The 12,075-nt window shown below is 40.2% G+C and overlaps 2 protein-coding genes across 2 annotated transcripts; one reads left to right on the top strand and one right to left on the bottom strand.

Moving 5' to 3' along the window:
* Positions 1 to 2,422: 2,422 nt before the first annotated feature.
* Positions 2,423 to 5,502, bottom strand: LOC143126161 (chymotrypsin A-like). Its single transcript, XM_076288069.1, has 7 exons — positions 5,451 to 5,502; positions 4,569 to 4,672; positions 4,098 to 4,177; positions 3,870 to 3,948; positions 3,564 to 3,744; positions 2,882 to 3,015; positions 2,423 to 2,613 (listed from the first exon to the last, which is right to left on the bottom strand). Exons 1-7 carry the CDS (start codon positions 5,500 to 5,502, stop codon positions 2,452 to 2,454), a joined length of 792 nt encoding a protein of 263 aa, XP_076144184.1. The 3' UTR covers positions 2,423 to 2,451.
* Positions 5,503 to 8,399: 2,897 nt separating this feature from the next.
* On the top strand, positions 8,400 to 11,271 carry ctrb.3 (chymotrypsinogen B, tandem duplicate 3). The gene is made up of 7 exons (XM_076288068.1): positions 8,400 to 8,451; positions 8,704 to 8,807; positions 8,935 to 9,014; positions 9,575 to 9,653; positions 10,017 to 10,197; positions 10,515 to 10,648; positions 10,940 to 11,271. Exons 1-7 carry the CDS (start codon positions 8,400 to 8,402, stop codon positions 11,099 to 11,101), a joined length of 792 nt encoding a protein of 263 aa, XP_076144183.1. The 3' UTR covers positions 11,102 to 11,271.
* Positions 11,272 to 12,075: the final 804 nt, after the last annotated feature.

Raw genomic sequence — 12,075 nt, 5'->3', positions numbered from 1 at the left:
AGGGATTGAAATGCAATTGTGAGACAATCGTTCACATTATCCATATGAATATTAAAATCACCCAATATAAGTATTTTTCCTGTTTGGGTAGTTAAAGTAGAAAGGAAATCAGAAAATTCCTCTAAGAATTCAGTGTAGGGGCCAGGGGGTCTGTGCAATGTGACCACAGTTACAGGCTGATTAGTTTTCCAGTCTGGCGGTAAAAAATTGAGGACTAGAACTTCAAAAGATTTAAACTTGTGTGTGAGCTTGGGAGATGTGAGAAGACTAGATTGATAGATTGTAGCTACTCTACCTCCCCTGCCAGTGTGGCGTGGTACATGATAATTCAAATGGGAGGGAGGTGTAGACTCATTTAATGGAAGGTATTCATCTGGTTTAAGCCAGGTTTCAGTAAGGCACATAACATCTATATGATTGTCAGTAATAATTTCATTAACCAAGGCAGTTTTATTTGACAGTGATCAAATATTAAGTAAAGCAAGTGTAAGTTGCGTTTTTGGAGGAATTTGCTTAACCGAAGAAGTTTTAATCATAATAAGATTGCTACGAAAAATTCCTCTAGTGGGTCGAGTAAGAGTTGACAGTCTTGGTACAGACACCCTCTCTATTTGGCCTTGTATGCCCTGTATACCTGGGTGACTGTTAGGAGAGATCTGTGTAAGACATTATCTCTGCTTCCTGGATCTCTGGTTCGTCAGGAACTAGCCTCGGTTAGGTGACGGTCAATGTTCCTTGAAAGGAGGGCAGTACCCTTCCTTATGGGATGGATACCGTCTCTTTTCAACAGTCCAGGTTTCCCCCAGAAGGAGCTAAAGTTATATATAAAGTATCTGTCACGATATAAAGTATCTGTGCAATTGAATGTAAACTGTGAATTGTCTATCAGAATATGATTCTCCTCACCCAGGGGAGTCATTGTAAATTGTTAGCAGTGGACAGGAATGACTTTCTCTGACTGTCCTTATTGCAATGAAGTTGAAGCAGTCTCCAGCTGAAAGCACTCTGACCACTAGTTCACGTAGTAGATGTAACAGCTAACAGCTTTTGCAACATCCTTCTTTCAACAACCAACTCCAGTGGCTCAAGTGTACTTCCAAGCACAGAGCCAGCTCTTTTAATCAGCTTGTTTACTTTTTTGGTGTCATCGGCTCTAGTATAGTATAGTATATAGTATAGTAGTATAGTATATAGTATATAGTATAGTATAGTATAGTATAGTATAGTATAGTATATATACTCTTTTGATCCCGTTAGGGAAATTTGGTCTCTGCATTTATCCCAATCCGTGAATTAGTGAAACACACACACACACAGCACACAGTGTACACACAGTGAGGTGAAGCACACTAATCCTGGCGCAGTGAGCTGCCTGCATCAACAGCGGCACTCGGGGAGCAGTGAGGGGTTAGGTGCCTTGCTCAAGGGCACTTCAGCCGTGCCTACTGGTCGGGGTTCAAACCGGCAACCCTCCGGTTACAGGTCCGAAGTGCTAAACAGTAGGCCACGGCTGCCCCAAAAGATGCTCTGCAAAGAAAATTGCACTAGAAACAGGAGACTGGTAAAACATATTCAGCATTCTACTGCACACATTAAAAGACCTAAGCTTTCTCAAGCAGCATGTGCTCTGCCCCTTCCTGTAGACAGCCTTGGTGTTGCACTTTCAGTCCAGTTTGTTGTCCGTACACCCTGGTACCTGGAGCTTTGTACTACCTCCACCTCTTCCCAATGATGGAACAAATATTCAACTTGGTCTTATTTATTTATTTTACAATATGTATTATATTTATTTAACATATGTATTTTATTTAATGTTTAAATTGTATTTATCTTATTTAACAACTTTGGTAAATAATTAACATTATTTAAATTATTAATATTGATAATGGTTGGAGATGAACAGAAGATGCCTTGTGTACAGGTGAATTGAAAAATTCATATACAGTAATATGGTATTATTGAGTAATATTATTAATAGTATCATTACTTTAAGAGCCTGAAACATACAAATGACATACAATGGCTGTCAGAATGGAGATGGCACCCTACATAAATGAGAGCACACTAGCTAGCAACCTGCGCAGGTCAGATTGAAAATAGGCGAGACATTACATGTGACTACCCATCATATCAAGATGCGTAGGTTACATAGTGATGTAGTAGGAACCTTAAATATTTCAAATAATCAAACATTTAGAGTTATAGTCGCGGAGTAACAAGCTGAACCTTTTGATGGAATAATTTGGGATCTTTATGAATTTTTTGGCACATTTAGACAAAAAGAGTGAACAAAGATATTTTATTCAAAACCAAGGTAAAACTAGGAACAACAAGATTTCATTCAAAGTGCTGTTTTATTCAAAACCAAGGTAAAACTATGAACAACAAGATTTCATTCAAAGTGCTGTTTTATTCAAAACCAAGGTGAAACTAAAAACAATCATGGCAGCTTTAGTTAGCGGCGAGGGTCTGGTCCACCCAGGCGCGGAGAGCGGTGACGCGGGCGTACACTCCGGGCATGGTGGGGGTGCAGGTGCCGCTGCCCCAGGACACGATACCAACCAGGGTCCAGGCGCCAGCCTTCTCACAGACCAGGGGGCCACCAGAGTCACCCTGCAGCACACACACACAGCAGAGGGACATTAGGGACAGGAGAAAAACATCTGGCCAGTGTTCAGAGAGGATTTGATCATGGCTGAAACCCTTGGAAAGGTATGGATCCTTTTGTTTACGCTCATAAAGCAAATCAATACATAATGCCATTACCACCACAGTATTTAGAAGACTTCAACATACATAAACAGGAAGCTTTAAAGTAATGAACGTTCCAATGGGATTAAGTTGTAAATACAACAGTAACAGATAGCCTGAGGGCTCATACCATGCAAGAGGAGGCACCGGAGGCACCAGCGCAGATCATGAGGTCGGAGATTTTGCTGCCCCAGTACTGCTTGCACTGAGTGTTGGTCAGGAGGGGCAGGGAGGCCTGCTGCAGGAGAGCGGGGGTATCAGCGGCTGAAACAGAAAACAGAGTCTCTGTGAGCGAGGTCTGAGGAAAACCTTGAAGGAGGAGCTCCTTAAGAAAACGCCAAAATCAGAATGTGAAAACGTGATGTCAATTTGAAGTATCACATTTTAGCTCAACAACATACAGTATATCACAAAAAGATGACCTGTTATGTTGAGTGTGATCTTTTATACAGAGCAGATATATTCTATTAGTTACAAATCTATGGATCTATGAACTTCCTTATTACTGGTTTGTTCATGTTCATCTCAATCTAATGTCAGATTTATTATGAGCCTAAGTATTAATGATAGCAAGTGAATTCATTTAACATTAATTGTAGGTATTGCGCTTTATTTGATCCATAACTATAACAGAGCACCAGGAAGATTTCATTACCATTGTATTTGGTCAGACCCCATCCTGAGGTGTTTAATTATTAGTTTAGCATACTAATTATTTTGTCTCTTTCACTTTGTATTACACAAATTCATACACATTTTAAATGTGTTTCTACTCAAAGAATCCTTGGTAATGGTGATCTGATTCAACTTACCATTGTGCTTGGTCAGACCCCATCCGGAGGTGACACACCTCATGCCACCGGCGAAGTTGTCGCTGGTCTCAGCCAGACACACAGGAGACACGCGGGCACTCAGCTGGGCGGGAGTGGCCAGCTTGATCAGGAGGATGTCGTTGTTGATGGTGTAGCTGTTGTATTTGGGGTGCTTGAAGACCTGCAGCAGCACAGGAAAACATATTATCAGTGGCTTGAAGCAAACGTATGATGAGTTATATGATATGACGAGATAATATGAGTATATAATAGCATAGGTGGATAGATTTGATTTCAAAAACCCACCTTGGCGACACTCATGACCTGGATTCCCTCAGCGTTAGAGGAGCGGTCATGCTCACCCAGGATCACGCGGTGAGAGGTCCTGAAATCAACCAATACAGTATGTTTGGGGTTTGCTTTTTGAATATCGTAATGTTGGAATAAAATGGTTATGGAGAAGAAGTCTAGGACAGGTGGATGTCTTTTTTTAATTTGTTTTGTCGTGGAGTCAGCACATGAAAACACTCTCACCTCACGTTGCAGTGGGCAGCAGTCACAACCCAGTTCTCGTTGATCAGGGAACCACCGCAGAAGTGGAAGCCAGTGTAGTCCTGAATTGCAACAAAAAAATTAGTAAGTGAAACTTGGGTTAGGGAGTTGGTTCGCTGTTTGTATCTTTTACCTCTGGCAACATGCAATATCTTGTTGACTTACATGGTGCTTAAGTGTTAAGTGCACTACAACTATGAGGCTTGCTTTGTGATGTGAGGATGATATTTAATTTAAAAACACTTTTACCATCATAGGCTAGATGATATACAGATCATGACCATATAAACCTTAAAGAAACTAATTTCAAGAAGCAATCTAAATATGATCATTGCTGATACACATTGATTATTCTTCAATGGGGGGGTGGGGGTGCAGTTGAAAATCTACAGCTCATATGCACATTATACAATAAAAGGACACTTGGAAATGTAGAGTTAAAGTTTGCGTTACCTGCAGAGACACCTGCCAGGGCCAGGAGTGGGGAACAGCCTCCTCACCGTTGACAATCCTGGAGTAGCCAGTGACAACGGGCTTGATGGCAGGAACGCCACAGCCTGAAAGCACAGAGGAGATGTTACAGATGTTATCACTACTGAGTACCTCATTATTACATTGCATCCCAGAGAAGAGGAACATTCTAAATGAGATCTCTCCTTTGTCTACTTTATTTCTTAATTGAGACATGGCAGTGGGGCAGCCGTGGCCTACTGGTTAAGGCTTCGGACTTGTAACCGGAGGGTCGCCGGTTCGAACCCTGACCAGTAGGAACGGCTGAAGTGCCCTTGAGCAAGGTGCCTAACCCCTCACTACTCCCCGAGCACCACTGTAGCAGGCAGCTCACTGCGATGGGATTAGTGTGTGCTTCACCTCACTGAGTGTGTTTCACTAATTCACGGATTGGGATAAATGCAGAGACCAAATTTCCCTCACAGGATCAAAAGAGTATATATAAATAATTGAGCTCAATTTCACATCAATATGAGATGTGAAATGAGAAGAGATGGGAAATTGTAATCTTCTTGTCTGAGCTCAAGTCCACTGTTAAACTCAAGATCTCAAAATGCTTTCTTCTCAATCTATTCTTTTGCTCCTTATTTCTCCCGAGGGTGGTTTAGGAGAAACAGGTCAGATCTCAATGAGAGCTTATTTATTTCTTGTGTGTTTAGGAAATTCTCCTATGATAAACACTGCATGAGCTGCATTAAAACATCTTAAGATGTGGCACTGAAACTTAAAAAAAAAAAAAGCCAAATGGAAACAAAGTTGAAACCCACTCTGATATCACATTATGAATATGAGCAGCATTGTGAAAAATACAACTCATTGGCTTACCAAAGGCTGAGCTCACAAAAGCAAGACAGGAGAGGATCCAAAGGAAGGCCATGTTTCTAGCTTGAGACTGCCCTCTAAGGCACTGGCCCTTTTAAACACCATCCTGAGGTCTGGGCAGTCACTAGTTTTGGAAAAACTTCGCCCTCAACATCTGGTACACCTCTGATAAGACCTGTTAGATTCTCACCAGGATTCTAATTATATTGCAGCTGTTTGCATAGTAGATTTCAAGAGGAGGAATTGTGTTCAATGGAAAACAGAGACCCCCTGAGGTCATACAAATGACACAGTATCTTCAAATAGATGAAGCACACGATGCACACCTCTTCAACAGATTTGAGCAATCAAGGGGTCCCAAGTCAAATCAGTCAGGGTTCAGATTGATACAGAGGTAAATGTTTTAAGGACATAGACATGCATAGGTGTATATAGAGTACAGGACAGCTATAAGGGTAAATGTTTTAAGGACATAGACATGCATAGGTGCAAATATATAGTACATGACAGCTATAAGGGCACTTGGAGACCACTGGCCTCTATTAAGGCTTGTAATATCCTGCAACAGTAATGAAAATGAAGCTAAATTGGTTCAGTCAGAGACTTTCCACGTTTTCACTCTTCTAGTTGTATATTTCTACACAGCCCATGAGCCAGATCGGCTCAAAAATGTAATATGATTGTCTTTTGTTCATCCTACACCTTTCCATAAAGTTTACTTAACACAGTTGACAGTGACAGTTTTTCGGTAATCCTGTGCACAGACAAACCACAGTGAAAATGTTAACCTAATAATTAATGCACGTTACTTATAGTGACAGTAGCATATGAAGAGAATATAGTAGAAGGCTGTAAAGTTTCTATTTTGATGATATACAGTATGTCAACAACCTTAGATCAAGAACAACTAATTTATTAAGGATTTACCCAGATTAAGTCACCTATTCAGCAAGAATAAGAAATAGTCGAATAAATAAATATATAACGGTGCTTAACAGAGACATCATCAGAAACATGTGACATAGGCTACACACATACACACACACAGTTTGATGCAGCATCAGCATGAGGTCAACTCATCCTCCCAAGAAACTAAATAGTTACTATAAAAAAATAACAAATTAAGTCTTTATTTTCCACTTTATTCTGTTATACACTTTTTGAGTGTGTAGATTTCAATTACATCTTTACAGGACATTTTCTCCATTTTCTCAGTCCCCCCCCCCCCCCCCCCTCTCATATTTGGTGCCAGGAATTTCCACAGCAGTTGCACTTACACACACCAAACGTCCCAGTTTCATTCCTAGCTATATTCTTAAGATATTTGCAGAGGTGTATGTTCATATATCATTTATCGCCTGATATGTGTGTGTATATATATATATATATATTATGACTTAACATTATATCCCCTAAAACAAGGCAATTCTTTCTGACTAGGCCTATGTATGGAATGATGAAAAGAGATATCCATTACAATTTTTTTCAATGTTCCCATTTTTGATTTAGGAATATATGCACATTTGTATAAATTTCAGTAGATAAAGCTTCATTTACATATTTAAACATGACATTTAAAACACATTTGTGATACAAAAATATTTGTTTCTAATGTGAGTAAACAAGTGGGGAAGTTTTATGGTAATATCTATTGGTTATAAATGTTACCCTAATCGCCTGTAGTGTCTCACCTTAGAAAACCGGTTTTCTACAAGAGAATGGAACAGCTGCTCGTTTAGAAAGGTTATCATGTATTATTTTACTTCTGTTGGTCTAACAAATGAAATGACACCATTGCATTTTTGCCACCCTGACTATTACTAACATCTGGACTGGGCTATGGACTAAAATGTGTTGAGATGTTGATTCTATGATGTAGACAGACATGGTGTATTGTCAAAATTATAGACATGGGTAACATCTCACCCCAAATTAATTTTGACTACTGTTTCTAAAAGTAACAGACACATTCTCAGGCCCTTTTTCCAGAACACAGGCATTGCAAATAGGCTGAATTAAACAAATGTATAAAGACAACATTGTCATCTAATCAGCCTTGGTTTTGATAGTTCCTCAGTAATAATGCCCATTCCACTGTTCCAGATACATGTATGGTTATAAAAGTCATGATAAATACAATTTGCATGACCACTGTAGATAGAATGCAGTATAACTGCCACTCTGCAGAGGTTATTATATCAGAATATGTTCCTCATAGGGGACAACTAGACTTTGCTACCTTTTTTTTTTTTTGTCTGGGCTTATGGACTATTTTGTACTGTTTTGTTTTAGAAAAAAACATTAGAACTGTAATTGATATCATACTATCAATACATTTTCAGATTCCACAAGTACTGTAGCCATTATACAGTTTTTTTCCTGGGAGCGATTAAACCAATAAAACAGTATTTTGTTTTGAGATTCGCAATGACTGCTCTATTGATGTGTTTTTCCAAACCTTTTACCAACATGTCCCTGTCGTGTTGTGTATTTTGCACAGATGGACAGGTGGCATTTCATTTCAGGGCTTTCTTCTCATAGGAGTTTCATATTTTGGTTGCATAGGAAAACATTCACTGGATTGGTGATGATAGATCTGCGATCGATCGGAGATATGTAATAACCTCTGGGATCATATTCAGAGGAATCCTCAAGCAGGAGGTTTCCACATTTTCCAAATTTTCCAAATTTTTCAAGATTCTTTGAAGGTCAGGTTGAGATATGTCACTGCTCAAGTTCTATCCAATGAACCAGCACTGTACAACAAAAAAAAAATCCCTGAGAACTGTGCAACTGTTTTCCACTGATAACTAAATGTGGCAACTCTGAGAAATTAATCTTTTACCAGGATTGGCGATGCCTAGCTGTCCTTAAATGCTCCATTTGAGGTTTTATTGAAGTCTTACAGATATATAAGGCTACCTTGTCCACAGCTCTGTCATATCCTCAGAAATGGCTTTCCTGTGGTTGGTATCTTGCTTTGCTTTCATCAGCGCAGCCTACGGTGAGTGTGTGGGTTTTGTTTTGCTCTGAATGGCCTTTCCTGAATCACCATCGGGCATCGATCATTACCAAGCGATATTGTACCAGTGTTGCAGGACCATGAAATGTCTTTGAGTTAGATGATGTCCGAAAGAATAAGCTTTTGCATTGAGTCAATTCAATTAACAAATGTGACCTGTGTTGAATGTCAAACCATTTCTAGCCTTGTAAAAGGCACGTAAACATTTCCGCATCTCTTCCCCTTCATTTTCAGGCTGTGGCATTCCTGCCATCTCTCCCATTGTCAGCGGCTATGCCAAGATCGTCAACGGTGAGGAGGCTGTGCCCCACTCCTGGCCCTGGCAGGTGTCTCTGCAGGTTGGCGTCATGCGGCTATAGTCTCCTCTTTCTAGCATACTTCCTATCAAAAGCTTTGTATTTCTTGAATGAAACACACTTTTTTGAGTTTTATAGAGTAATACATCGCACGTTTTGAATGTTTCAGGATTGGAGTGGCTTCCACTTCTGCGGAGGCTCCCTGATTAACGAGAACTGGGTTGTTACTGCTGCCCACTGCAGCGTTAGGTAACTGTCACATCTGTTTCCAATCAGCATATCTGTGTTTAAGTTATGTTAAACACCGTAGAAATGCCGGTTAAGAACATATTTATTATATTTGCTTGGTTTATTTCACTCAGTGTCTAAGAATACAACCAATGATATACAGGGATGGAGGAGGACGATTGATTTGTGTAATTTGCTTTGGAGAAGTTAAAAAGGCTGTGAGCAACACTATCTACATCCTGCCAGCTTTGTAGGAGGCCTGCTGCATTCTATCTACAGTGGTCATGCAAACTATGTGGCAGACAGAGAGCTTTATTTTCTTTGCATGCTTTTTCAAAAGCCAAGAAGAGTCTTGGGGACATATTTTTCTTAGAGCATCTATATTTTTGTACTACCTTTCAAAAAGTAGGCCAGTAACCAGTAGAGCTGTAGAGCCATCTGACTTGAAAAGCCTGAACAAAATAGTTTACAGCACCCTCAAGATCCATGTTGTTGTACTATTTATGACATTTGTAAATGTTAACCTTGCCTCATCCTACCTGATCCAACTCCATACTGAAATGGCTCCTGTCTTGTTCCAGGACCAGCCACCGTGTGATCGTTGGAGAGCACAATAAGGGTGCCGCCGGTGAGGACATCCAGACCATGAAAGTGCAGAAGGTAGAACACCTGAGATTAAGCTCATGTTTATGTTTATGTTACAAAGGCGAGTTACAACATAGAATAGCAAGAAACATTACACTAGCATTAAAAACAGTTAAAGTAATATCAAATATGTTTATATCACGTTTAGAGATTATAGTGATTATAGATTAATGATACAATTAGATTGATGGGCAGAGGCCGAATGCATTTTCACTTCACACTGACTTACCAGCAGAGAGATATTATTCTTAATTCTCTTACCACCAAGCCAACTAAGTAAAACACATACCCTAATGCTTCTTGCACTGAAAAGAAGGTTTGATTACATTTATGGAAAAAAAAGTATAATGCCAGCCTGACGTTCACTTCCCTCTTCAGGTGTTCACCCACCCTCAGTGGAACGCCAACACCATCAACAACGACATCGCCCTCATCAAACTGGCCTCCCCAGTCAGCATGAACGCCCATGTGTCTCCTGTGTGCCTGGCTGAGACCAGCGATAACTTTGCCCCTGGAATGACCTGCGTGACCTCCGGCTGGGGTCTTCTGAGATCATCCGGTGAGATGCTTTTAGAATGTGTTATTCTGCAGGGATAACGGGACCACCCAATGTTCCAATGACTTTTAAAAGGTCTACTTTTAAAAAACTATAAAACTATATCAAGCACTCAAACACAGGTGCATCTTATAAAACTCTTACCTATTGACATTTGACTCAAACATAGAAAGCAGTCATGTTAAAAGTCCTCTGCTATTGACAACAGAGTTGATAACCTAAAATGCAGTTTGACAAAAAATATCTACTTTCACCTGAGATCTTTTGCGTGACCATCATTCTAACCCCCCCCTTCCAACCTCACCCTCTCCCTCCTCCAGCTATGTTCACCCCCAACGAGCTGCAGCAGGCTGCCTTGCCTCTGCTGTCCAGCGATCAGTGCAAACAGCACTGGGGAAGCAACATCTCCGACGTCATGATCTGCGCTGGTGCCAGCGGTGTCTCCTCCTGCATGGTGAGACATTCACTTACCATCCCATCCCTCAGCAAACATACAACGCTAGAATATCTATGGTGTCTGTTTGCATAGTCTTTTTCCTGCTGTGAACAAGCTCATGCTCAAGAGTTCATGCTCTTGCAAGATGTTTTGTTCAAATACATTTCTATGTACTATTTGCAAACTTATATCCTTACTACTACAAAATGTGAAGCAGCAAGGGGGTGTTATTCTTTCTGATGCACATGTTTTAATTAATGTTCACCTCTCACATCTTCTTCTTCTTGGTTCTCCTCTTTCCCCTTTCAGGGTGACTCTGGTGGCCCCCTGGTGTGCCAGAAGAACGACGTCTGGACCCTGGTGGGTATTGTGTCCTGGGGTAGCAGCACCTGCTCCACCTCCACCCCTGCCGTGTACGCCCGTGTCACCATGCTCCGTAGCTGGGTGGACCAGACCCTGGCTGCCAACTAAGTGGAAGTAACAGGTATAACTTAAAAGCCAACTAATGTCACACAGACGGCAATATCTCACTGCTGTATATGTGGGAAATCCCCTGTCAATAGCACAAGGAATTTAACACCTTTCCTGTGTGTGTCTGAAATGAACTCTCATTCATCACAATAAAAACAGTGACATTCCCAAAAGCATCCTATTTTGTTACGTGTTTCTTTCAAAGTGATGCTATGACATAATACTAGCACTAGAGGGTGATGATGATCCATGAAAAAAAACACATTAAAGGCAAAGTCAGCAATTTGTTTGTGTTTATAATTTAATTTATTAGCAGAGGCTTATGTCCAAAACAACATACATTATATTTCAATATAGGACTAAACAAAACACAAACAAAACACACCAGAGCGGTTGCTCACCCCTTTCTTCAGTATTCCCAGAGAAACCCCACACATTGTTTTGTTTTTGTTTAAGGGGCAGATTGCTCACAATTTCTTTGTTTCCAGTTTACGAAGCCTTGGATACCTACAGGGAACAGATTTGTTACAGTGTACTCACAAATCGTGAGGAGATGTTGGCTGAATGTGCCAATTTATATGGCGTACGGTCGCTGACTGTACCTTTAATGAGCTTTAAAGTAAATATTATTTTATGGGCTGATTGGTAGGCTATTTGAACAAACCACATCATATGCATCACTGTGACCAAATGACACATACACCTTCTTTTTCTTTTTCTTGTTTTTAAGAAGACATAACAAATATGTTAGTTTTGAGTCAATATTTCTCCAGTATTCTTGCCAGAGAATCATGATCTCAGTATGACAACTGAGTATCAGGTGTTTCCATGACAACACCATGGATGACAAAATACATCTTTAGAGAAAATCAAAGCAAAAGTCACAACAATTTCAAACTGAAGCACAAAGCTAAAAGCTGATATGCAACTCTGACTCATACTCACTTTTTTCACTGTGATTCTTTCTTTTTCCC

The sequence above is a fragment of the Alosa pseudoharengus genome, unplaced genomic scaffold (genome assembly GCF_046254945.1).
Source record: "Alosa pseudoharengus isolate Yale_2024_CS ecotype anadromous, Long Island Sound unplaced genomic scaffold, YU_APseudo_1.1 YU_APseudo_1.1_scf_16, whole genome shotgun sequence".
Classification (NCBI taxonomy): Eukaryota; Metazoa; Chordata; class Actinopteri; order Clupeiformes; family Clupeidae; genus Alosa; species Alosa pseudoharengus.
Note: the sequence above shows the minus strand (reverse complement) of the source record. Positions and strands in the feature narration are given on the sequence as shown.

What these genes read in the sequence shown, in the direction of transcription:
- LOC143126161 (XM_076288069.1), bottom strand. Translation starts at nt 5,502, where the DNA reads ATGGCCTTCCTTTGGATCCTCTCCTGTCTTGCTTTTGTGAGCTCAGCC. An exon ending in TTTTGTGAGCTCAGCCTTTG is followed by an intron (nt 4,673 to 5,450) that starts GTAAGCCAATGA and finishes CTGTGCTTTCAG; the next exon opens with GCTGTGGCGTTCCTGCCATC. An exon ending in CCTGGCAGGTGTCTCTGCAG is followed by an intron (nt 4,178 to 4,568) that starts GTAACGCAAACT and finishes GTTGCAATTCAG; the next exon opens with GACTACACTGGCTTCCACTT.
- ctrb.3 (XM_076288068.1), top strand. Translation starts at nt 8,400, where the DNA reads ATGGCTTTCCTGTGGTTGGTATCTTGCTTTGCTTTCATCAGCGCAGCC. An exon ending in AGACCATGAAAGTGCAGAAG is followed by an intron (nt 9,654 to 10,016) that starts GTAGAACACCTG and finishes TTCCCTCTTCAG; the next exon opens with GTGTTCACCCACCCTCAGTG. An exon ending in GCGGTGTCTCCTCCTGCATG is followed by an intron (nt 10,649 to 10,939) that starts GTGAGACATTCA and finishes TTCCCCTTTCAG; the next exon opens with GGTGACTCTGGTGGCCCCCT.